The sequence below is a fragment of the Candoia aspera genome, chromosome 7 (assembly GCF_035149785.1).
Source record: "Candoia aspera isolate rCanAsp1 chromosome 7, rCanAsp1.hap2, whole genome shotgun sequence".
In the NCBI taxonomy this organism is placed as follows: Eukaryota; Metazoa; Chordata; class Lepidosauria; order Squamata; family Boidae; genus Candoia; species Candoia aspera.
In genome coordinates this window covers 30,094,626-30,120,837 of record NC_086159.1, presented here as the reverse complement: position 1 = coordinate 30,120,837, position 26,212 = coordinate 30,094,626, and the positions used below count along the sequence as shown (strand labels likewise).

The 26,212-nt window shown below is 40.8% G+C and overlaps 1 protein-coding gene across 1 annotated transcript in view; it reads right to left on the bottom strand.

The window, feature by feature from the left end:
- Positions 1-17,060: 17,060 nt before the first annotated feature.
- The window catches only part of CACNA1I (calcium voltage-gated channel subunit alpha1 I), a 346,803-nt gene continuing 337,651 nt past the window's right edge, over positions 17,061-26,212 (bottom strand). Inside the window, exons 34-36 of the mRNA XM_063309585.1 lie at positions 19,995-20,161; positions 18,670-18,868; positions 17,061-18,036 (exon numbers count right to left, since the gene is read on the bottom strand). Of these exons, the coding sequence (XP_063165655.1) occupies positions 17,329-18,036; positions 18,670-18,868; positions 19,995-20,161 (1,074 nt within the window). The 3' untranslated portion in view covers positions 17,061-17,328. The remainder of the gene's footprint in view (positions 18,037-18,669; positions 18,869-19,994; positions 20,162-26,212) is intronic.

Below are 26,212 nucleotides of genomic sequence, written 5' to 3'. Positions count from 1 at the left end.
CTTTTTAAAAAATGTCATCCCCGATTATAGCAGTGGCAATGGAATCTAATTTTCATCAGAGACATGAATGGTTGTTCTTGCATAATTGTATATTAATACTCAACATGACAATATTTGGTTAAAATTCATGAGCTCTGTTTTAAAATAAAGAATGGTGGCCAATGGCTTATTCTTTTCCCTTTCAAAAAAACATTGCTAAGGCTTGAATTCACATTTCAGCAGGCTCCATTTATTAATCTAACTGTTAATGAGAAGGGGATGCACAAAGCAAAATAAAAATGAATTCTTTAAGTTCACAAAACAAAGGGCAAGTTAAATGTAAATGTAGAGATGTCATATCACAAGAAGATGCATAGGATATATGAGATCTTATTTTGCACAGATCATAGGCTCATTTCTACAATGTCAACTAATGGCCCAAGAGCATTCAATCTCCTGTCTCATTCTGGCAACCTCCAGAACTTCCCAGGATTGTACAATTAAATTTGGTGCCAAAATGTGTTTTGTTTTGTTTTTCTTTTGGCTTTTTAAAAAAAAAAATTAAATAAGGTTATATAAGCATTAAGCCTCAGATTTAATACACTTGTTTTAAGATTGTTTTTTTTTTAATGTTCAACATTTTTAGCTTTTTCTCTTGAGTCCTATGAAGAGGAGAAGGAGAAACCATATCTAACATGGTGATAAAGAATTCTGGGAGGACTGCAAAACCTGAAGAATACTGAGGTGTATATAAACTAATCTGTGAGAAAACAGAGGTGTATTTGGAGATTGCAGAAATGAAACCATTAGTTGCAAACTGATTATGGGCATTCTGCACAAGGTTTTCTACCCAGAACCACATACAGAAACTGCTTTTAACCTCAGAAGGGACTGCATGGGTGATAAGAAGCTCAGCACTGCTTAAGGACCAGATGGAAGACCAAGGAACCTTAGTAAGTCTGCAGTAGGAAGCTAAGAAATCTTAGCCATCCAAACAAGCCTAAAGAGGGGAAACAAGCTGAAAGCCAAACCAGGCAGACTTTGCCTATGATCAGAATAATCTGCCCCTATAAATAATGACTTTAAATGTACTCACTGTGAAAAAGGATATGCACAGAGGGCAGAATATTCTGCTAAGACTGCTGAGTGCCACAATTGTAAGAAAATGGGTCACTGCATCTGTCTTATGTAAGAGGGGTGACAGAGGTTGCTAAACAGGGTGATATTAAATAACCTTTCTCCTGTGGACCAATTGTATGTGTTTTTCAAGTATCTTTAGATTGCAACCGTGATTGATTTCACAAGATCTACTGCTATTAGTTGCTTAAAAAATTATAAAGGCTAGATGGGGATGTCCTGAATAACTCATAATATATAATGCCACATAATTATCTGGGAAAGTTGATACTTTCTTTAGAGAAGTGTAACTTCACTCATAGTACAGCAAGGGCCCTCTACAATCACCACAGGCCAGTGAAGAAGTGTAGCTTGAGCAGAAGAACTGCTCAAACTACACAACAAGGTCTAGCAAAGGAAGAGTAATTTTTAGCTTTATTAAATTACCAAGCAACCCTCATCCATGCCACTAAATATAGACATGCACAAATTACCTGGATTGATGACTATGAACCCAGTTCCTTTCTTTGAAACAAAAAGATATCTTCAGTGGCCTGATTTCAGGAAAAAATGCTGCTTTGGTAACCATCATGATGTGCGTGTGTTGCCAGAATTGCATCCAGGATCCAAAGTGCAAATTAAATTAGGTGATCAGAATGGACGGTAAGAATGATCACTTGTATAAGAATTTTATCAAGACAAGGAGTGGCACAATCAAGAGAAACAGAACTTAAGCACAGCTAGTTCCTGAGAAGCAAGAATCCTCAGGCTCATAGGATCATCCAGAAATAGGAATAAACAAAATCTTGTCAATAGATCCAAACCCTGAGAATGAGTTAGAAACTGAACTTAAAGAAAGAAAAGAGAATAGAGAGGAGGATAAAGTACAAGGAAAAAGAAAGGAAAAAAGAAAAAGAGAAGAAAGAGAAAAGTAAGACTATAACAAAGAGAAAATAAATATATAAAGAAGTGGCTTCCAACCTTCATTACAACAAGTATAAACAAATTTAGTAACTCTTCACCCTCTCTAAAGTTACAAACCTATATCTCTTCATCCCATATCCCATCTCTTATTTATAAACAAATCTATAAAATATAATCTTTTCAGTTCTGGTGTCAGCAGAAAGTCCATAAAGGGTAGCCAGAAGTAACAACAGTCTTATTTTAACCATGATCAAATAAACCAACTTTGTATTCCTTCCTTTTACTTCTAACAGTCTTAATCTTTAGTTCATTCAAATATTGTGGTAGGATTTGATCTCTCTTCATTTCCTCTTTGTCCCATCGCAGTTCTTCAAGGTTTTAACATGCCTCTTGTAAATCCAATAGGAAAAATTAGGTCACTCTCTTGGTTTGTCATTTGTATTTCCCTTTTAAATTTTAAAACCTCAGCCAGCTTCTTTTCTAGATCCAGTAAAACATCCTTTCCTAAATCATTCTCTTGGCTTGTCACTTGTAAATCCACTTTCAATACCAATTTTTATCTTGTCAGAATATGAGGTCTGTGAACTTAGTGTCCTTTAAAAGTCTCTGCTGTGGTTGTGAGCAAGATGGCTAATCCCATCATCTCCTGGTGCTCACTCAAAGACCAAAGTTCTTTGGTCTTTGCTGTGGTTATCAGCTCTGTCTAGTTTGCCATACCTCCCCAAGAAGCAGGCCCACAACTAGGGTCTGTGTCACCAGGGCAAACATGGATTCTGTACCCATTTTGGCACCCCCCAGTGCTCATTTTGGCACCCCCCCACTCATTTTGGCACCCCCCCCAGCGCGGCACCCGGGGCACATGCCCGACTTGCCCCCACCTAGTTGCAGCCCTGCCCAGAAGCCTCTCTACTCTCTTGTCTTAAGGTTTTCATCAGATCCAACCAAATCCAACTTTCTCAGTCTTCCCTGTCCTCTCAGTCATTGTCTCTTCATATACAGTACATATAAATATTTGATCCCCATTTATTCTCTCTATATTGCCAAGCCATCTCAACATACTGTTTTCATACTGCACTCACTTTTATTTTTTAATTTATTTTTAATTTATTTTATTTTCTATCCCGCCTTTATTATTTTTATAAATAACTCAAGGCAGTGGACATACCAAATACTCCTTCCTCCTATTTTCCCCACAACAACCACCCCATGAGGTGAGTTGGGCTGAGAGAGAGTGACTGGCCCAAGGTCACCCAGTCAGCTTTCTTGCATAAGGCAGGACTAGAACTCTCAGTCTCCTGGTTTCTAGCCCAGCACCTTAACCACTAGACCAAACTGGCTCTGCTAATTCCATTCAAAAGTTGTAGGCTCTTTGTTTAGCCCTCTTTACCCACTTCCAAATCAAATTTTTATTTTTATCAAAATCAGTCTGCATTTTCCCTTCCTCAGAGAGCACCAAGGACTCCACAAAGAAGAGATTCCTACATCATTTAGGCAGGTAGTATAACTTTGCCCATATACAGCAATGCATCAGCTCCCTGTCCTACCTCACTGCATTAAAAAGTATCTTCAGCTAAAACAGTAATAAATAGGAAGCTGCTATGGTGCAAAACCAAATCCATTTCTAGCATTTTCCTTGTTTTAAAAAAAACAAAACACCTCTGGGTGTCAAATACAGATAGTGGCTGGGTGCATCTGCCCAGAAACAAACATGACCTGGAATGATAAAAAAATAAATCCTGGGAAGGCTAGAGTGGGTGGTGACACTTACCATGCCCTCCAGTTACTCAATTCCAGTAGTTACTTGAAGGAAAACACATTTTCATATGCACCCCTTTCCCTGCTTTGTACTTTGTTCTTTATTTCTTCTGATCACAATTATTTTTTTCTCCTACTGATTCCACCAGCTGCTTCAGTAACTGATGTTTACATCTTGGAACATTCTATTAAAAATAATATTTCCATCCTTCATCTTCCTGTACATCCTCCTGTATATTCCCAAATGCAGCCTATTATATCAACAAAATGGGTGTGTAGGAATTAACAAAAAATACCCATGAGGTGCTGCAGCTATGAATCTTCAGTGCAGTTTTATACAGTGGCAGGGGACATCCACATTACTTAGAGTGTTTCTTCTCAGCTTGTTATTTGAATTTTAAAGATGTAAGTGTGCAGGGGTTTAAAAGGAAAAACCAGACATTTGGCATATTTATAATGTCTGAACAATTTGGCAGTATCTAATTGACAGAATTTGCAGACATTAAATGCAACTAAATTCTGTGGTTAGAACTCATACTTGACCATTTAAGATATACATTAAAGGGAATAGTAATATTAAATTTTGAAGATAGGCAAGTGGCAACTATATTACTTTTAAAAGTAACGTTTAAGTCACCTTTGATTAATGTCCACATTGTGAATATTTTTTCTATGTGCCTTCTTTACTGATAGACTAAAATGGATATAATGCTGATAGTCTATAATAAGCTGTTTCAGTGCGGCTTGCCCCAACAGACAGATTGGCTGGAAATTATGGGAGTCACAGTACGCCATATCTGGATGGCGTTGATTTGGAGAATATTGTGCTAATGACTTTTGAAAACAATTTAAGATGGATTAAGGCAACAATGTTGGAAAAGTCCTACGCAACACTTTTCCCAGTCCTGCACTGTGTCCTAGCACTGCTGCATTGTTCTCCAAGGCCTCAGATATATAGGGATCAATGCAGAGCTGATGTCCCAGTATCATATCTACTTTAAGTCACCAACTTTTGGGATACCTCAGGCTATTAGCCCAACTGGGTGGAAAATGGGACAAAACCAAAGAAGAGCTCTTCTGCATCAGATCAAAGGTCTTAATACTTTGTAGTCATGGGACCAGTGGGCCCAATGCACGTGTGAAGCACTTCAGATCTAACAAGTCTCTTTCATACCATATCCACAGCATCCAGTTGTCCTGTTCCATTTCATATTTGTCCTCTGTGCTGAAGGAGTCTATGTGTGATTGCTTCCTTCTTCTATACTTTGAAGAATGACTGAGAGTAATAATTCTCGGTTTCATTTTGAACATAGCATAGGAAGGATTCTGGAAGTCAGCAGGGTAGGGGCATATTGACAAGTAGATGATCTCACATCTGAGAAGGCCGCCAAATCAACAGTCCTCTCCCATTTTTGCTTCACGGCAATTTATACTAAGAGGCATGATGTGTCTGAATTTACTGATTACATACAGCCTTCATAGCTAGTGGCCACAAATAAGTTTATCCTTTCATGAATTTCTTTAATTCCCTTTTAAAAAACTAAAATTCAGATTGTAAGATTGTTCGACTATATAGGACGGGGTAAATTGCCCCCCTTCATGGTAATTTTGGCCATTTTAGAATATCCTAGGTATTTCAAGATTTTAGTGTTTAACACATGATTTATCTTTTAGCTTACAAAGTTCATATTTCTGAACAAAATGTGGATTCTGGGTTTTGCATTTAACCATCTTGCTGGATGGCTACTAACTCTTCAATATGTAATAAGGGTCCTAAAGAAATTATTAATGATCTTATCTTACTACAAACTCACATTTGAACTGGATGTCTGAGTTCTTTGGTGACAAATACTGTTCTTGTGAGACATGCCATCTTCAAGACATGTTTCTTACTATCTCCTCCAGTGCCTGTGTTCATTTGCATATAACCACAACACATTACCGTTGAGACAAATGCGCATTTATCCCTTCTGCTTGCTTACACAGACGAGGACTGATACATGGCAGTCACACATGCTTTAATGCAGAAGACAAACCCTTTACATGCTGAGATGAGCATTATAAATGGAAAACACTCTGAAGTCAGCAAGGCATAAAATCAGCATTAGTGTGAAAATGACAGAGTTGCATCATCTGGAATGCAAAACATATGGACAGGCAAAGCACAGAAAAAACTTGCACCAAACATGAAATCAGGTCTGATTTATATTTTCAGACTACAGGTACCTTTTGGCATTCATCTTGGGAAGGAATGCATTAAAAAACCAGCCATATTATAAAGTCCATTTCCTGAAATGTGATGTGATGTGTGTGTGTGTGTGGTCCTGTAAATTATCCCTACAACAGCAACTTCTCCAGCTCAGCATATGAAGGAAAGGAGATGTGGAGGTGCTGTACTGTATGTGCTTAAACAAGAATCACTGTGATATAATGGTTAAGGTGTTGGAGTGGGATTAGAAGACTGAGGTTCAAATCCCCACTGACCAATAGATTTAACTGGATAACCAGGTGGCTCACTGACTCTCTTAGCAGCGAGGCTTGTTCTGTGGATCAGATGAGGGGAGACTGTAAGATTACAAATGCAATGCATATATTTCAGAGCAAGAGAATGCAAAGAAGGTAAGGTGTATATATCAGAACAGGTGGTGGGTGCAGAATGTGCTCCAAGCCCCACCTGTTGCCTCCAACCTCCAACCACAGGCTGTTGTAGCTCCTGAGGGCAAAGGGAGCATGCAGCCAGTGAACCCATATGAATCATCTTATATTCTTAGTTATGCACTCTTACTATTTGAGCTCCATCTGCAAATTGTTCAGTTCTCATTTTATGAATATTTATGGCTATTTTTATAACTCTGCTAATCAAAACATATGAACTGCAACTTTCCACCTCATGGAGAGACAATTTTTGCCAAATAAATGTTAATCCCATTCATTGTGTCTGAAATGTTCTGGACACAGCCTTCAAATAAGATCAACTAAGTGTCACCACACAGTGAAAATAGTCAAACAGCCACATGGCCAGAAAGTTTAATAAAAAGTCCATTTTAACTGCAGACTAGTATATTCTAATTTTTACAGAAACCACTAAGAATTCAAGCTTGTTCAGGAAATAGATGAATTTTAAATGGGAAATCCATCAATAATTTAAATATTTTTTTTCTGAATGACACAGAAATGTATACTAATTTGCATCTTCCAGATAATGTGGCTCAAATTCCCACAATTTCTTGCCACACCACTGGAAGTCTAAAATCCCATGGAGGGCATCAGGTTGCTACAGTGATTTAAATCAAAATGCCACCACCATTGTAAGTGGGGCTGGGCTTATTTCCAGAGTTTTTTTGTCTGATCACTTATCACGGCATCTTCCATTTTCTATGTTAATGCCTCAGAATTAACTTCAGCTTTTTAGAAAACACTGTGGATGCTATTCAACATTATGAGAACACACTTTGCTTTGCACACAGCACTTCTCCTTGCTGTCCCCTCAGCAGCCCTCTTTCCAAAATCCCCTCTACAGCGATTATGCAATTTTTGTAGCTGTATAAAATTTTGCCCACTAATAAAAGCACTTTGCCTTCTTGTGATGGCTTGGCAACACAGTTACAACCACAAGTCAATCACCGCTTGGATTTCTGAATTCAGATGTCACAGGGTGAGACATCCCAACTGTGCACCATTCTGAAAAACTTAGCATCACCTTGCAGACGTTAGTATATTTTTGACTCCATATGGACAAAATATACAGATTTATACTCCACATTTTGATCAGGAGCTTAAGGCAGTATGCATAGTGTCCCTGCTTCCATTTTCCCCCATAACAATTCAGTGGGGAAAGTTGGGTTGAGAGTGGCCCCAAAGTCACCCAGTGGAGATGCACTTGAACCTGGGTCTTCTCAGTGCCAATCCATCACCTGCTGAAATAGGGAACTTTAGTCCATAGCAGTTTCTCAGTGTGAGGAGACTTACAAACTGCAATCAAACTCTTCAATCATGTGATAAGCTAAGTTGGCTAAGCCATCCTAAATCCCTGTAAATGCTTGGTTTCCAGGCACTCTGAAAACAAGTACTCTGAAAACAAATAAGAGCCAGTTTGGTCTGGTGGTTAAGGCATCAGGCTAGAAACCAGGAGACTGTGACTTCCAGTCCTGCCTTGGGCGTGAAAGCTGGCTGGGTGACTTTGGCCCTGTCTCTCAGCCCAACTCACCTCACAGGGTTGTTGTTGTGGAAGAAGTAGGAGGAAGGTATATTAGGTATGTTCCCTGCCTTGAGTTATTTATAAAAACAATAAAAGCAGGATTAAAAAAATCTTTAAAAATGCTTCTAATATCAATATGTATGCTGTATGCTTAAGAAGTGATTCAGCTTCTTCCACTTGCCTTGAAAGGGACAGAAATGAGGCAACAAAAGCAGAACAGCTGAAAGCTGGTAAAAAGCTGATGATGGACAGACATAAATCTGTGCTCTTTGATTCCATACAGGTTCTTCCGTCTTTACAAATGGTAACAGCAGATTCTATTCACTGACACTGACACATTAGGCAATTCAATGTGATATAAATTGTAACTGGCAGACCATTTAAAGTAGAGATGTGTACATATGCTCATATGTATCAAGGCAGCATCCAGGGACCACACATCTATTGTGCCACATAACCTGAGTCTTTCATTAATACTTCAGTGCTGTAATCATTAACTCAGTGTCATCAGTATAAAATATTTGCACTTTGGTTTGGCTAGCCCAGATAGAGGGCTTCAATTGCTGAAATGCTACTCATCCTTGAGGTGGCAGAAAACTAAACTGTCATGGAATGTGCAGCCCCCGTCCCTACTCTCTTTCCTGCTCTTTCAAGTCATCACTAAACAGTGCTGTCCTGATTTTATGTGTACAGCTAAGGATAGGGAAGTGGATTGTTCGAGTCCTCTGGCTTTGCTGCCCTCCCACTTTGGCACATTATCAGCTGGCAGAGAAAAGTCTGGCTGTCACAGCAGTGCAGTGCAGGTGGGGCAGGTGGGACCCTGTCCATCATCACCAGGTCTTTCATGTGTCCTTTTACTACACTTTATTCTGTCTTAACCTGAGTTGAATAAAGTTAGAAAAGAAAAATGATTGGAGTCACAGAGGGAAATGAAGCACAAGTGGCATTTTTCTTAGGATTGCTCCCTCCTCTCCTCTCCTCTCCTCTCCTCTCCTCTCTCTCTCTTTTTTGTAGGCAACAAATGCTGACTTCCAGATTTCACTATGTCCTATTCTGGAGAAAATCTGCTTGTTTAGCTATCTGTCTTTATATAATGCTGACCCATGAAGTCCTTTGGAAGTATTGGTTCCCATCATTTTAATGTTATATTATTTCAGCCTGTTGTGTTATTTTACTCACTGTTACAGAATTTCACTGTTTTGCTATTTCAGTCAGTACAGCTGCCTGAGCTTGCGCTATTGCACAGTTCTGATAGGCCATTGACACAGCGCCATTGTAACCAGTTCTTTATGGAGACTATAGCAGTATGGCGACAGATGAGGCTGACCGGAGACCAAATGGGGGGAGGCATACCTGCATCCGTCACCTGACATAATGTGTGCCAGAGCATACAGATTTATTTTACACACTTTGTAGCTGTTGCATGCTATTGGCTTAAGGGGGAAAACACTGTTTCAACACTGCTATAGCTAGGGACGACCTAGGCCTGTTTGACTCATGGACTGGGGATGATATGATGGGAGCATCATGGAATATGGTAGAAAAAAATGTTTCCAGGGTATGTTTGTATTGTCAGTTGCAAATGGGGATATCCATACAATGAACAGCAAAGTCTCACACAACATTTGCAAATAAGTTTATTTCAGCTAGAGTTAAAAGTGGACAATTTAACAATTACAATGTGAATCAATTTGGCTGAATGCTATGGGCCAGATAAAAAAGGCTGGGGATGCTGAATTTGACTTTAATATACAAGATATTCTCAAAATGACTACAGAGTTGAAAAAAATGGTTTTGGTCCAATAATCTGGGAGATTTAAAAAATTACAGTTTTCCAGTAGAAAAAAAGTATGTTAGGTCAGACAATTCTTGTGGAAGAAAAAGGGAAAGCAAGTACTGGTGAAGCTGTGGCTTCTGGCAAAGGCAATCTGAATATGCTCTCACCAAAGGAATGGGGAGAAATTAGTTGCACTTTCAGATGAATACATAGCCCTAAAAATCAGTTATCCTTAACAATTGAGTTTTTTAAATTTACAACATAATTCTCCAATATAAAAATATGTATAAAGTATGTATATTGGGGTGAATATACAAAGAAAATAATTATTAGTGTAAATAATGTTCAGAAATACATAATATTTAGGAATACTTCTGTATATAGTAAACAAAACCTGTGCAACCATATGAATCATTTTCTCTCTGAACATGTAAAAACATTTTAATGATTCAGAAACATTTAAGATTGGAAAACAATGAAAAATTGAGAAGAAATGAAATGGATAGATCCTTCCATCCCTGCTTCCATCTTTAACTGTGACAACTCATAATGGGAATATATGTTATTTTGCAAGGTGATGGGTACTCAAAATAAAATAGGGGTAATATAAATGCATCATAAGAAATTAAATACTTTCCATTCTTTAATAATGGACAAGTGCATTCTTTTTTCATTTTTCTGGAGTAAAGATTTGAATATTCTCTGATTAACAGAAGAGTGAAATGCACCTCTTGTTGGTTCTAAACCGCTGCTCCTTATCAATTCAGCAGGCCTTTAGGAAATACACCACTGAGATAACTCATGGAACTTTTCCTTATCACCAATCACCTACTCAATGTAAATCCATTCAAGATGTTAGATCCTAAATTTATGGGAAGAATAGAGGTTTCAAGCAGCCCATCATACCATGTGAATTGAAGCAGCTTGCAAACCTAAACAAATGTTTAGGTCTAAACTACATGTGATTGAGGATAGATGTTGATTGGGCTGCTAAGTCTCCCCATACCTGTTGCTTAACCAGGCAAGCAGGTAGCTGTTCCCCACATTTTATCTGTTTTATAAAACATTTCATAGATTGAAAGTAAAAGTTTTCAGTTTGAAGTCACAGGTGCAACCCAGTGTCGAAAAGACCAGAGACCTGAAAAGATGCAGTGTTGCAAGTTGTTAAATGTTTCTTACCATAATGCAGAAAGTATTCAGTATTCATTGAGCTAAATAGGACCTAAGGAATCATTCCATTAAAAACATTAGCAAAAGCATGAACATACAAAACCTTTATTTTTGCAGTCACTGAGAGGAGTCCTTCCTATATCCTATGTTTATTCTACAAGCATATGTATTTTATTCAATTTATGAGCTTAAGTTTGGCATGCTTGCATCTGTTTTATTCAAGTTAAAACTATCCACGGTAATTGCTTGATAGCTTCCTTTGTAACTTATAGGGCTTCTAAATGACCAGAAAAAAAGTAGATGAGCTTTTGAAATTTTGCTTCTGGATCAGCTGTTCAATCCCCATCAAAAACTGGTAGACTCTGCTCTCTAGCTCTTCCCTGACCCTGAAGATGCCACCTTTAAACAACTTACTTCATTTGATAATGTGCAGGGAAAACTAACCACTTCTCTGGTTTGAGTAGGAGAGCGGTTAATTCAGAGATTTGTATTAAGTGCCCCACTCCAGCGGAGCTGTAGCAAACTGCCCTCCTCTGAAGAGGAGGAAAAAAATGACACCAGATTGCAAAAATTTTTCTCAAAAGGCAATACTTTAATGTTCAAAACTTTCTACACAAAGTGCAATTATCTCTTGTGGTTTTTTTTTTTTCCACTTCATATTACTGAGGGAGAATTGCAGTGAGACTTCCTCCCTGTGAGGTTTCTGTGATTGAAGAGATTCCAGTATGAACACAGAAACAAAGAGGGGCTGCATCTTCCTGTGACTCCCCATTAAAGAGACTGGATAAGAGAGCCACTGAGAAAAATAAAACCAACCAGGTATAAACAGATTTTCCCCACGCCCAACTCTCAACTATGGAGCGGAAGCCTTGTTAATATGCACAAAGAGCCAATTTTGTTGCATTTTAATAATTTTATCTCTGGGAAGAATAGATATTTCCTCTTTTTTCTTCAAAACCATTAGTAAATAATTAAAAGGAAGAGACAAAATATTCTCCAAAGATAATTTCGTCTTCAGTTGCCATAGTAACCAGGCTTTCCTAGGCTAAGCCACAAGCTTTTTTTTTTTGCTTTGTTTGTATACTGAAATAAAACACAAGCAAAAGGAATCCAGTTTTTGAAGGAAGGGTAGGATTGGTTGATGACATGAATGTGTCTCTGCTGTTATACATTCAAATGTATACAATATAATGCAAACTAGTTGGGACTTTTATAGTTATGAATAAGCAGTAGCACCTTTAAAAAATAAAGATCAATAAATATCACCTGCAATGATACATGCTACAGTTCACAACTGAGATTATTAATTTTTCCAGTTAGTTCTATTCACTTCCTTTATTTGTAGTTCAAAAATTTTGCTGCATAGTCACACACTAAGGAGGCAATCTTGTGTACACTTACTTGTGAGTAAGGGAAAATTGGTTTTAAATCTAGACATCTGGGCAAGCATCTCTGGGTTAGGGTTAGGGTTAGGGTTAGGACAGAGTCATCTTGCAGAGGACACCAACTCTTGATGGAGACAACCCCCAACTGGTCTAATACTTCTCATGATATGGTTCTAAAAAACTTGTCAACAAACACTAATTCCAGAAACTTAAAGTGACTAAAATGTGTGCAAGAGGAAAACAGTCACACATGCACACACAAAGGAGATAAGCCAAGAATTGCAGAATTTGCTCAGTTTGACTTAAGTTTTCTTACAATCATAAGAAAAATACTTCTTGAAATATGTGTTAGTGTGAAACTGGCTGGAAGGTTGAAGCATGTTGGAATTCCTAGGGAGTAATATATGTGACATAGATGAAGACACCTTTTTTTGTTGAGATGTGATTAGAGTATCCTATCCAGACATCACAGAGAAACTGGCTGTGGCCCAGAATACTAGTTGGCCACCAGGAGAGCTCAGTTCAGGTGATCTGGTCATGTGTAGAGCTCACTGTCTAAGATGTAGCAAGTATCCTTGCCCGTCTCCAAGTCATGCTGAAGATCTGGTCCCCATATTACAGCACAGTTGTCTACAATGAGAAACCCTCCTTTACATGTGACATATGAATTGGAAGCCAAGATTCAATGTGTTCTTAGCACTTTCATGCTAACATATACTCAGGAAGACCCCCCCCCCTTATTATTTCCCATATGATTTAAGATCAGCTGTGAACCCTGCTTTACATGTCATTCTTTGAAGAAATTTGGTATGATTAAGATATGAATTGGTATCTAGAAGTATTCCTGAAGGTGAATTGGCTCCTGATATCAGTGATGTGCTTCTCTAATTTCTGATGTGATATGACTGATGGCAAGATAGTTGCTGGGTGATCAGATCTTGGAAAGCCATTAAGCAATTTTACACACAGTTTTGCTCTGCTAGTAATATCCTGATAGAGTATAACTTCATTAGACAAGCTGCATCAGATTACAATGCATCTGTGGCCAGATCTAGGTTTATCACCACATTCTCATTGATAGGAATATAATTTTTAGGTTAACATCATCAAATGCTACTATTCTTTAATTCAGGGATGTTCTTTTTCTCATGTAATCCAACCTAGGACTTTAGCAGAAAGTGTCTTAATTTGATATCCTTAAATACAACCTGCGAAAAATGATACGACAATGTTTTCTCAGACATGAACATTGAAGACCCATCACTCCAACACTGCTGGAGAGGTTTGATAAAATATACATAGGATTGGACTCTATAGTGATACATATTTGAAAGCTGTCCTACTCTGTGCCTATAGGTCACTTTTAGGGCAGATCTATAAATAATGTATTACATAAAATTATATACTGCCCAGTCAGGATGACTGGGTAGTAGTATCCTCAAATTACAGTATAAACCTGATGCAGGACAAAACAGAGGGTATGGGAAGGGCTGAGCATCCCTTTTCTCTTGCGAAAACCTTCAGTGTTTTGGTCGCTTCCATTCTTATGCAAGCTCCCAGCAACTTTTCATAACTATCTTCCCATCCTTTTAAGGCTACATTTGTCCAAATCACAGACTGTGCAAATGCTTTCTACACATTACAGTTTTCTTTTTGGTCTCTCCACTCTTCAAGTACAATTAAGCACAAATTCAGTCAAATATTCAGTTCATATCATGACAATCAGGAACAATGCTGGCAACACATACAAGTGAGAAAGTTATATTAGTTATGTAACTTAGTTATATCCCCATACATCTGAGCAGGCAGGATCCAACCAGAATGAGAAATTCCTGCCTACCTATTGGAATAGATTTACACAGCTCTTTTGGCTGGCAGAGTGAAGCTACAGTGCCTCAGTTGGTTTCTGCATTGCAGCTAAAGTTATCATCTAACTGCTTTGCCATAGTTGCGAACAGACACAGAGGTATGATGAACAGAAATAACTGGGTCTGCAGATAGAGTAGTGACAAAGCTCATTTGATTTCAGTTTCTTACTATGTGTTGATATGGATGGCTTCCTTGTCCTTTCAAAAACATGTCTTTTAAAAGGTCTGCCTTTTTTTTTGCCCACCATTTCTGCTTCATAAAGAACAAGCAGAAAGCATGCTACAAGTTAGTGTGCAAGCATGCACGCGCGCACACACACACACACAAACATTTAAAATTAGGACCACTATTATTGCTTTATTAATGAAGACCACAAGCCTTCTCTGAAGCAGTCAGAAACTCCTGCTTTCTTTTCTCCCAGAGCATTAGACAGTGTTCATTTCAGTTTTGTACTCTCTAAAAAACACACATTACTTTTCAAGAGATGAATTCATCATGATTCCATCTCCTGTCCATTATGAAGTATTTGGTATTCATTGACTCATTATACTGAAAACAAAACAGCTATTTGATGTACAAACCAGCATGGCAATGTCTTCTAAAATTCTGTACTACAGTCCTGGATGTTGAAAGGCTTTTGATGCTGGGCCCAAATGTGTAAAGGTGGGCTATTAAATCAACTGTGGCTGACTCCATATTTCAGGGAAAAAACATACTTCAGTTCCAATGAGAAGTCTTATTCCCCCCCACCCCATCTCTTCTCTACAGCCTTGGGATATGTACCCTCTCATGGAAGATGAACAAGGAAAGGATTTTTTGTTTACATTTTTTTCCAGAGCATTTTGAATCAGTTGCCAGCTTATAGCCAGTTCTTGTCTGGATCTGCCCTTAACAGTACTTCAATCTGCAGCAATAAACTAGTGAAATAGAACATTTTCAAGCTGTGGGAAAGCTTCACCTACTCATTTCTGAATATCATAGCCCAGTACAAGGTATATGAGTTGCCAGGGTTTTTTGGGGGTGGGGCGGATCAATAACAAAGTAATTTGGGAATTGTATCTATGATTGTTCCATTCTTGCCTTGAAATAGAAAATGATAATATTTTAAGGCTTCCTGGTAGGTGGCTTGGCTAATGGTGGAAAACATTAAGACAGGATAAAAAAGTACCTTGAAAGGGGAGTGAGTTGCTGAAAATGTGGTTTATAACAGGAAGAGAGAAGTTGATTTTGAGAGTGATCCCTACATATAACTGAACAAGTTTCAGCTATCTAGTCTGCCTCTAGCACTCCATCCACTATATACAGCCATGCATACACATGCTCACTCATGGCCAAATAACACATGACATTAAATAGTTTACTGTTATTCTAAAAAAGCAGCTGGATCATAACTGGCAGTACAATTTAACTCTTCTCTCCAGTGCCACCCTATTGATGAAACTACTGCTTGGCTTGAAAGAGAAACTCCCACAGATGCTAATTTCCTTTTCATTTCAAATAACAGCTCCCACAAGTGGGAAGTGGAATTTTTGTCAGGAACATAGTGCAAAAGCCAGCACCCCCCACCCCCATACTGTACCTGACAGAGATTTCTGGATTTTTTTCTCCATTTATGTTGTGGTTCCAGTCTTGCTTCTCCCATTCTAGCAATTATTTATAATTTCAAAAAGTTACATGCAGCGTCAAATCATGACATGCAGCTTGGCCCTGACTATCATGAAAAACTGCTAATCAATTGCTTTGAATTCTTAGAATGGCTGGAGGCATCTCATCTGACACAATTCAAGGAACACCCCATTAACTTAGCTAACAAAGCCATGAAAGGCATTAGGGTAGAAAGTGGCTTGTGTTCTTCTCTTATGGAAACATAGAAATGGTTCTGGAGGGGTTGAAATAAGAGGCCTATGTTGAATACAAAGAGCTTGTTATGCTGCTTCTTCCTCATTCTCTAGTATTTTTTTTTCTTTCAGTATATTTGTAAAAAATAGCATACCTTTCTTTAGAGATGGTTTTTGCACCTCTGGGCTTCTAAAATAGATTCTTCACAAATATTGAATAGTAAACAAAATAAACTACAAATCCCAATCCCTTAGCAGTACAAAGTGGTTTTCCCCACATAGCTTTCTTTCTAAATCCTCCCCCAAGCAAACAAACAAACAAACAAAAAAGCACGATCAATGAAAATCAGAGCACCGAGTAATTTGCCATGTGGCTTCTGCTTTTGTCTCCTGGTTCTTGTAATATTTCCTTTATTTTTAAAGGAAATGATACAGCAAGCTCCCCCAACCGTGTATCCTCTCCATGTGCTGGACTACAATTCCCATCACCCTCTGCCAACTAAAACATCCCGAGGGCATCAGATTGGGGAAAGCCTAGAGTTTTCAACACTACATAGCCCACATAGACTTTTCTATTGGACAACTTTACTTTTAAGGAGTCTGAGAATTTCACTGATGCTACCTGAGGAATTTAACAAAGCCGAGCTTCAGATGCTGTTGCACCCCCTCGAAGTACCTCCAAAGAGTATCTTCATATAACTAGTACCCCACCCTCCCACCAAGATGTGGATCATAGTTTTTACTACCACCACCGTCACCACCCCACAAAACACAATATGAATTACGCAATTTTGCTTGAAAGAGATACCCAAGCCCTAAAAATTTGACTGGGTTCCTCATTTCATTTTAAAACTATTTTTCCCAAGACCCTGCCCTTTTCATACTTAGCACTTTCTGGAAGTCCTAAGCTCTCTGTAAAAAAAATAAATAAATCATTCTATATATCTGTACATATATATTTGTATATGCAGAGGGCTAAACAGCTGCATCCAGCCAGCTAGTTATTTGGTTGGAGAGTCTTCTTTACCCTCTTAACTTTCTCCCACTGTCGTCTTTGCAGAGGTTGTGGTCCCCTGCAAATGTGGGATGTTCTCATATTGCTATCACTCTCTCAAGTCTCTGAGGTATGGTACAAAAGTCTGGTTTTCCACACATACACACAAGCGGACACACATACACACGTGCACACATACAGACATACATATTTATATTTTGTGTGGTTGCTTGTTTCCCTTTCCACAGTCCTCTGCTGTTACGAAGTGGCAGCCAGAGCAGGCCTCTTTCACATTTCACTCTTCTTCCCTGCCGCAGGGAGACTCATCTATGTCTCTTGCTGATTCTGCTCCCCAGCTGCAGCTCAGAAGGAACTGGGGAGCTGTGGTCTGGAGTCCCAATTCTGTCTAAGCCCTCTGGTATATCACCCTCTCTCGGAGAAGGGCTGTTCTTGCAGAAGTCTGTCACCCAAGAGGGCATGGATAAAAACCCCCTTGGGTCAACTGAGTAGAACGGCTTGGCTTCATTTGCGGCAGAACCCCGTGAAGAAGAGTTGGCATGGAGACTGCTGGTGCTGTTACACTTCTTCACGAGTGCCAGAGCTTGGGATGGAGGAGGTGGTACAAAGAGAGACGTCAGAGAGAAACTGCTGAGGGTCTCTGACTGCTCACTGCTGTTGCCTCCTCCCCTTAGGCTGCTCCCTATCCCTTCCTCATCAGAAGGGTCCATGGAGTCATGATAAGTACAACCGGGGCTAGTGCTTCCTCCACTGCTGTGGCTCCGCTGGTGCCTCCTGATATTCTGAAGAGTGAAGATGCCACGGCCCCTTATGCTCTGCCTTCGAGAGGCAGGGGAAAGTGGTACCACCAACGCTTTTTGAGTGGCTGCTGGCACTGGGCATAATGCTACTGGGAGATCTAGTGTGCACTGGGGTGAGTCACTAAGGTTTAAACTGTCCTCCAGGGTGGTTTGCAAGCTGCCTTCTGAGCTATTGCTTCTGCCATCATCAAAGGAAGTGTCACTCTCTGTGGTCTGCAAGGCCAAGAAATAACAAACAAACAAAAAACATCAATCTTCACATTGGGCCCAAGGAATAGGGCATCAGCTGCAACTTTATACATCAACTAACAAAAGCAGATGATTGTTGCCAGCCCCCACTTTCACTTGGCAGCATTAACCATTTAATATGAGGACACAATTCTGATTCTTAACTGTCAGACAGCAATATCAGCTGAGAACAACAGTGTGTAACATCATTGCAAGGAACCTGGTTGACTAAAACATTTGTTTGCTGTCTCTTCACATATCCAATATTAGACATAAATAGACTGATCTCCCATCAGTCTGTCTTAACATTTTCAAACATTTTCAGATATAGGGCCCACCCTCACTCTTATTGTAGGTTTATTTAATAGCCACGCCTATTGGTCATTAGAATATATAGGTTTAATTAGAAGGATCCTAATGTTACAGAGGACTCATCTGGTTTTTAACCTGGTTTGCATAATTAGGTATGCATCTGAAATTTGTTCTAAATGGAGATTACCAAGTCTATGGACAGTGGGCATCTACTTCTCCTCTGGGAGCATTTTCCTCATGTCCATGTGTGGTTCAGCCTTGTAGTGGTGGACAGATGGGAGACAAAGTCATTACAGGAACACTTACCTGGTGAATAAGTGAGGAGTTTGCATTTGGAGATTGCAGCGAGGCCCAGGAAGCCTGCAGAGAGATTTTAGGAAGGTTCTCTGGACAAGATACTTTCTCCTGACTTGACAGTTTGGCAGAAACAGCTGGGAGAAAAAACTCTGTTTGCACTGGCAACAGAGGATGGGCTGCATCTGGACAGAAGAAAACAAGGGGGGTTGGTAAAGTCAGGGAGAAAGAAATTTAAAAAAGAGGAACTGTGAGTCTCTACTTTCCAGTTTTCCTATTGGGGCAGAAATCTAAAAAGTCTAACTCTTAATGAGAGGAAATCAAACTGCTTGTAATCATGCATGTTCCTCCTCCTCTTACAACTCCAGCCTCTTTCTTTGGTAGCTAGTTTAGGAAGCACAAATCTTGGCTGGCACTTCTAGCAAGGAATAAGCAGAAGCATCCAGCTCTATTGGCTAACACATGTTTCCTGTCCCCTGCATAATTTTCCCTAAGAGGACCCAGCTAATAATCTGACCAAGGCCTTTAGACAAATCAGCACTTGCCACCATACCAGCATGCGGGATTGTGGTAAAGTTCCAGGCTTTTCTTCACCTACAGCAGGGTTGCACCTTGACATCTTTTTGGTTTTAGAGCTTAAAGTAATTCTAGGTAACGTTGTCACGAAGCTTAGAAGTTGTTCTAGTCATTATGTCTCACACGAACTTAGTTCATAGGGTTGTTATAGAAAAGAGAAAGGAGCTACCTATGCTGCCCTCATTGTCTTGGGAAAAGAATGGGATATAGAAATGAAATAAAAAGCAAACAAATCAACACTACAGTGATCAGAAGGATGCATCTGGACACTAAGTTAAGAGGACCTGTAATACACAGATGAACAGCTGGGAAAGAAAATATTATGAGGCTTCAAACTTACAAAATTATAAAGCTAATTCTTGCTTTTTACAATACAGTTTCCTTGACTACAGATAAAATATAAAACATATTACAGTGTTCCCAGCCCGATGTCTTTCAGATATGTCTCCTAGCTACTATCCCGGATGAGCATTATTTATGTAATTTCTAGAATTGTGGACACATCTGGAATGCATCCCGTTGAAAAAGGCTGAGGTATTGCGTTAAATGACGTATCTATGTATACAGTACCATTTTCCACTCCTAGATCAATGAGTGAAAAAGACTTGGGAAAATATCAATTTCTTCATAACTGTTGTTTGGAACTGATGCATTTTTCATGTCTATGAATACAACACATATATTTTGAAAGACCTCTTTAAAAAAGTAGGTATCTCTGTTGGATACCATATCAGTGCAGGTCAACTATGCGGCGTTGCCTACCTTGGTTAGTTTCATTCTTTAGCCAAGATTGGGCTCGACTGAAAGGGATTTTTTCCATTTCATACAGGTAGCTTTCTGGAGGCAGAGAAGGTCCTGTATTTGTTAAAGGGAAGAGACATTCTTCCAAGCCTGTAATCCTTGTAGAGTTAGGACTGTCTTCACCATCCTAGTTAGAATAAAGATATTTGTCATATAAAGCTCCACAAAAAGAGAAGAAAATCAATTATTTAAATAAGAGGAAATTTTGTAAGGTTGAAAAAATGCATTCAGATATCTGATACTGTCATGTTCACTGTTTCAATGTAGTTTATACATCGTAACGTTTCACATGCCATGGTGCTGACGCGCGTTTCTGTTTGGGAGGGAGCTGCTGTGAAACCTTGTACCAAGCTCTGTATCTGTATTCATTACAATGGAATGTGTTTGGGTTATGTGCTCTGTTCAAGGACTTTTCCCGCAGACCATCAGAAGCTGTTAGGAGCACCTGGGATTGTGAACTTGAGAAGATTCTACGGGGGGAGGGATTTCATTTGCACCGAGGGTTTTTAGTTTGTATTTGGTGCACTTTAATCATTCTCAGCTTTCTTTGTGATCCTGCACACTATTCTTTAATAAATCAGATATCTTTGAATTCCTGCTCATGAGTCTGATAGTGTTTTAGAATAGGCAACCATTACATAAAGCTGAGAATCACCAAAGTTGTACCGTTAGCTCCTACCAAGATTAGTTTCTTGCGAGGGAAAATAGTTAACGATGGCCGAGTCCAAGCTCACGACCGGGGGACTTGAGGAGACGGCTAGCTTGATGCCCGAGTCGACGGTCAAGAGCGGAGAACTGAGCCTCACCCCAACCACTCAAGTAGCTGCTGATTCTGCTCCAACCGGAGTGGGGGTGAGAGACTTTTCTGTCAAGTTTGATGGGGATCCAACAAAGTTATCTTTCTTTTTAACTAATGCTAAAAGTTACATGAGGCAGTTTGGAGCATACTTCCCTTCTGAAGAGGCTAAGATAACTGCCATTGCCACCAAGTTGAAGGGTCGAGCGGCTGACTGGTATATTCAATTAAGTGAGGCTGACTCCCCTGAACTTGAGTATTTCGAGGACTTCATGGGGGCGTTAAAGCTGCATTTTGAGGTTCCTCTGGCCAAGGCAAAAGCTAAGCAGGTGCTGAAGGATCTTACCCAGGGCCAGCTGTCTGTAGCTGATTACGCCCTGGAATTTAAGGCTTTAGCTGGGAAAATCCCCGACTGGTTTCAGTCAACCTTAATAGAACGGTTTAAAGAGGGACTCAACCGGGACATCCTATGGTGGGCGTTGTGTAGAGACGACCCAGAGTCATTGTACGAATGGAGTTGTCTGGCAGGCAAGGCTGAACATGCTCAGCATACCTTCATGCACACTAGAAGATCTGAAAGACCACCCGCCACCATGAGGGGACCCTGAAGTGCTGCGACTGCTGCCCAGCCAAGCTATAGAGCCTGGGATGAGGAGAGAGATAGGCACTACGTGAGGGGTCAGTGTCTCCGATGCGGAAAGGAAGGGCATCGAGCAGCTGATTGCCCAAAAGCCAAGGCTGGAGATTGAGTGGGGAAGCCGCCGGCCAAATCGCCCCCCCCCCCCCATGGTGGATGAAAGCAGCCAAGGGTGCAGCCAATGCTGAGGAAGTATTCTACTTCTCGGAAGAGGCTAAAGATGACTCTAAGGAGCCGGCGGGAAACGCCAGCCACCTGCCATGAAGAGCGCCTGCAGGCAGGTGGAGGAGGATGGGTGCGAAGATGCTATGGTGAGTGCTGACTGTCCCACTTTAACAGTAAAAGTGAAATTGGGCTCCCACACGAAAACTGCAGAGGTCTGGGCTTTAGTTGACTCTGGGTGTTCCTGATCTGGTTGCTGCTTTGGACCTGCCTAGCTTTCCCCTCCAGCAGCCTTTGATCTTCATGCAGTTGGATGGTTCAACGGCGGGGGGGGGGGGGGCGGCAACCCATTTCACTGGAACTGTCGCAATGCAAATGGGCAGCCACTGTGAGACTTTGAAATTCGTTGTAGCACCTGTTGGCAATCCCTTGGTAATTCTGGGGATCCCCTGGTTGACCTATCGAAGCCCCTATATAAACTGGGAACACAAAACTGTGACTTTTAAAGATGGGTTTTACCAAGCTCCTACAGCGGAGAGAGCTGCATGTGCAGGGGGTGGAAGAGCTGCGATTGCCACGCCATGCCCTAACTTGGCACCTTTAGAAGGCTTGCCTGATCGATACCAAGACTTTGCAGACATATTTGGGGAAATGGAAGCAGATCAGCTACCCCCCCACTGGAAAACTGACTGTGCAATAGAGTTGGTTCCCAATGCTCAATTGCCCAAGCCAAAAATCTATCCAATGACTCAGAAGGAGCTTGAGGCATTACCGGACTTTATTGACAAAAATCTGTCAAGGGGATTTATTGAACCTGCTAATTCCCCAGTTGGGGCCCCTGTGCTATTCCAGGAAAAGAAAGATGGCACGCTTCGACTTTGTACGGACTATCGAGGGTTAAATTCCATCTCAATTCTCAACAAGTACCCTCTTCCTCTCATGAAGGACATGTTAGCTCATTTGTCAAAGGGCAAGATTTTCTCCAAGCTCAATCTTCGCAAAGCCTATTTCCGCATCCACATACGAGCTGGGGATGAGTGGAAAACTGCTTTTAATTGCCCACTAGGATCATTTCAGTACAAAGTCCTTCCTTTTGGGTTATCAGGGGCACCAGGAGTCTTCATGCAGTTGATTAATGAAGTTTTACATGCTCATTTGTTTAAAGGGGTCCTGGTTTACTTAGGTGATGTTCTCATTTACACTGAAACTGAGGAGGAACACGAACGCCTCCTCAAACAGGTGTTATGCAAGCTTAGAGATGCCAAACTCTATGCCAAACTTTCCAAATGTGAATTTCACAAGACCCAACTTGACTATCTGGGCTATTGGGTGTCTGACAAGGGCACTGAAATGGAGCCTGCAAAAATTCAGGCGATTCTAAGTTGGGAACGTCCCCGCACCCAGAGGCAAGCTTCCTAGGGTTCAGTAATTATTATCGCCAATTTATCCAGGGGTTTGCTGAGATTGCCTTGCCCCTCACTGATTTACTCCATACCAAGGGCTTGGGGGAGACACGCAAGGTAAAACACCCTGGAGCCATGCTGAATTGGACGCCTGAATGCCAGGCAGAGTTTGAAAAACTGAAATCCCTTTTCACTGCTGAGCCTATTCTACAGCACCCTGATCCTGAACACCCCTTTGTGGTCCAAGTTGATGCCTCTAACTCCTCAGTTGGGGCTATTTTGTTACAGAGGGATTCTGAAAATCATTTAAAACCTTGCACTTATCTGTCCAGGAAATTTTCTGAAACCGAACGCCATTGGCATGTTTGGGAAAAGGAGGCATTTGCTGTGAAAGCCGCTTTAGAAACCTGGCATCACCTCCTTGAAGGCGCTAAATGCCCTTTCGAGGTTTGGACTGATCACAGGAATTTGGAGACCCTCCACACACCCCGGCGTCTTAGTCCTAAACAAATTCGCTGGGCTCAGTTTTTCAGTCGTTTCAATTTCCAGTTAAAATTTATCCCGGGAAAGAAAAACTTTCTGGCAGATGCTTTGTCGCATTTACCTCAGGACTTTGACCAGGGGGCAGATGTGGTTGGGACTGTTCTCACTGAGTCACAACTGGGTTTGGTTGCTGTCACTCGGAGCCAGACCCGTACACGGGCAACCCCGCCCCCAGCTCAGTCTGAGAAGCAGAAAGTGCAAGTGCCTTCTCACTTACAGAGGGAATTTATCCAGGCACTGAAATCTGACACTTGGTTGCTAGCTGATAGAGACAATGTTGCTTTTGAAAATGGTCTGGCATGGGTGGACCACTGCCTTTATGTGCCTGAAACTTTAAGAGCTGATGTTTTGCAGCATTCCCATGATGATAAACTTGCTGGACACTTTGGTTTTGTAAAAACCCTACATTTGGTTCACCGCCAATTTTGGTGGCCAACATTGAGACGTGACGTAAAAGATTATGTTGCTTCCTGTCCTGTTTGTGCCATGTCGAAACGGAAAGGAGGGAAACAACAGGGGCTTTTACAGCCAGTGGCCAGTTCTACCCGTCCTTGGGATGAGATTTCTATGGATTTTATTGTGGATCTTCCTCCCAGTCAGAAAAAAACTGTTATTTGGGTTGTAAAAGATTTTTTCTCCAAGCAAGCGCATTTCATTCCCTGTGCCTCCCTCCCGTCAGCCCCACAATTGGCACGCCTATTTCTGCTCCATATCTACTGCCTCCATGGTAGCCCCTCCTGTTTGGTCAGTGATTGCGGGACACAGTTTACTTCCCAGTTTTGGAAATCATTTTTCAAATTGATTGGCACCAACAAGCGCTGTCCACTTCTTCCCATCCTGAGCCTGACGGTTCTACTGAGATTTTGAACTCCTCTTGAACAATTTCTTAAGCATACATTAACTACCATCAGGATGATTGGGTGGAGTTATTACCTTTTGCTGAAGTGGCTTACAACAATGCTGTCCATCAAAGTACCAGACAAACCCCTTTTCGTGTGGTTTCTGGTCATGACTTTGTTCCCATCCCTGAACTGCCACAGCCCCCTTCCTGAACATGTTCTGCATCTGACTGGGCTGTTAAGCTGTCTGATTCCTGGCCGGTGATTCAACAAGCTTTGGCTGATGTCCAAGCTGCTTACAAGGTCCAAGCCGATAAGCATCGTTCCTTACAACACGACTTCAAGGTTGGGGATCAGGTGTCTCTCTCTACTAAATTTATCAAGTCTCCACAACCCTCTAAAAAACTCGCTCCCAAGTTCATTGGTCCTTTCCCTATTGTTGATCTTATCAATCCAGTTACTGTTAAATTGGACCTGCCTCACAATTTGAAACACTTGTACTCTGTTTTCCATTGCAGCTTGCTTAAGCCTATGCACCACTCCTCACACTGGCATCCTCAACCTCCTCCTCCTCCTCCGATCATGATTGACGGCCAACAACGCTTTGAAGTCAAGGATATCGTTGATTCTCGCAAGCTTCGAGGCACCCTTCAGTATCTGGTCTGATGGAAACACTTTCCTCATCCTGAATGGGTATCCACCCGTCATGTTAATGCTCCTGATTTAGTTCACCGTTTCCACCTTGCTTACCTTTTGAAGGCTGCTGCTTAATGTGTTCTTTCTTTTGGGGGGGCGGTATGTCATGTTCACTGATTCAATGTAGTTTATACATCGTAACGTTTCACATGCCATGGCGCTGACGCGCGTTTCTGTTTGGGAGGGAGCTGCTGTGAAACCTTGTACCAAGCTCTGTATCTGTATTCATTACAATGGAATGTGTTTGGGTTATGTTCTCTGTTCAAGGACTTTTCTTGCAGACCATCAGAAACCGTTAGGAGCACCTGGGATTGTGAACTTGAGAAGATTCTACGGGGGGAGGGATTTCATTTGCACCGAGGGTTTTTAGTTTGTATTTGGTGCGCTTTCATCATTCTCAGCTTTCTTTGTGATCCTGCACACTATTCTTTAATAAATCAGATATCTTTGAATTCCTGCTCATGAGTCTGATAGTGTTTTAGAATAGGCAACCATTACAGATACACTGTCAGAGGGCATTAGCACTATGCATCATTCCCCATAGGCATGTGACCATGGTATGAACATGCACTGTTAAATTCTTTATTCTGCTCTCTCCCCATGATATTGCCTTCATCTTAGCCATTTGGTTTATTCTGTTGGCAGTGCAGTCAGATGACTATCCAGCACCTACTGAATACTTTAAACTTGCACAAGTATGTCCTTGTCACTGAGGTAGTCTTCTCAGTCATCTGTCTTTCTTTTTCTCTTTTGGGGAAGAAGGAGCAGGCAGAGCAGGCAACTCCGTGGGTAGCTCCCTATGGCCTGCCAAACAACTGATTGTTGGGTTGTGAGAACAGCTTAATAAAGCCAGAGAGACTGTCCCATTTTACTGAGCTGCCATGTCACTCCACAGATCAGTTGTTTGATGAGCTTCAGGAGGTACCAGGGCTGTGACTGGTAGATGGTTTCCCAACAGAATTCTAAAACAAGGATGGCAACAGAGAATGTAATCAATGGCTTTTTTAACATGCCAAAACAGAATCTGTAGAGGTAGGATAGGGATCAACAGTCAGAACATAAACTTTATGTTATGCTGGTTTAGTTCCCTGCTAGCTCTAGA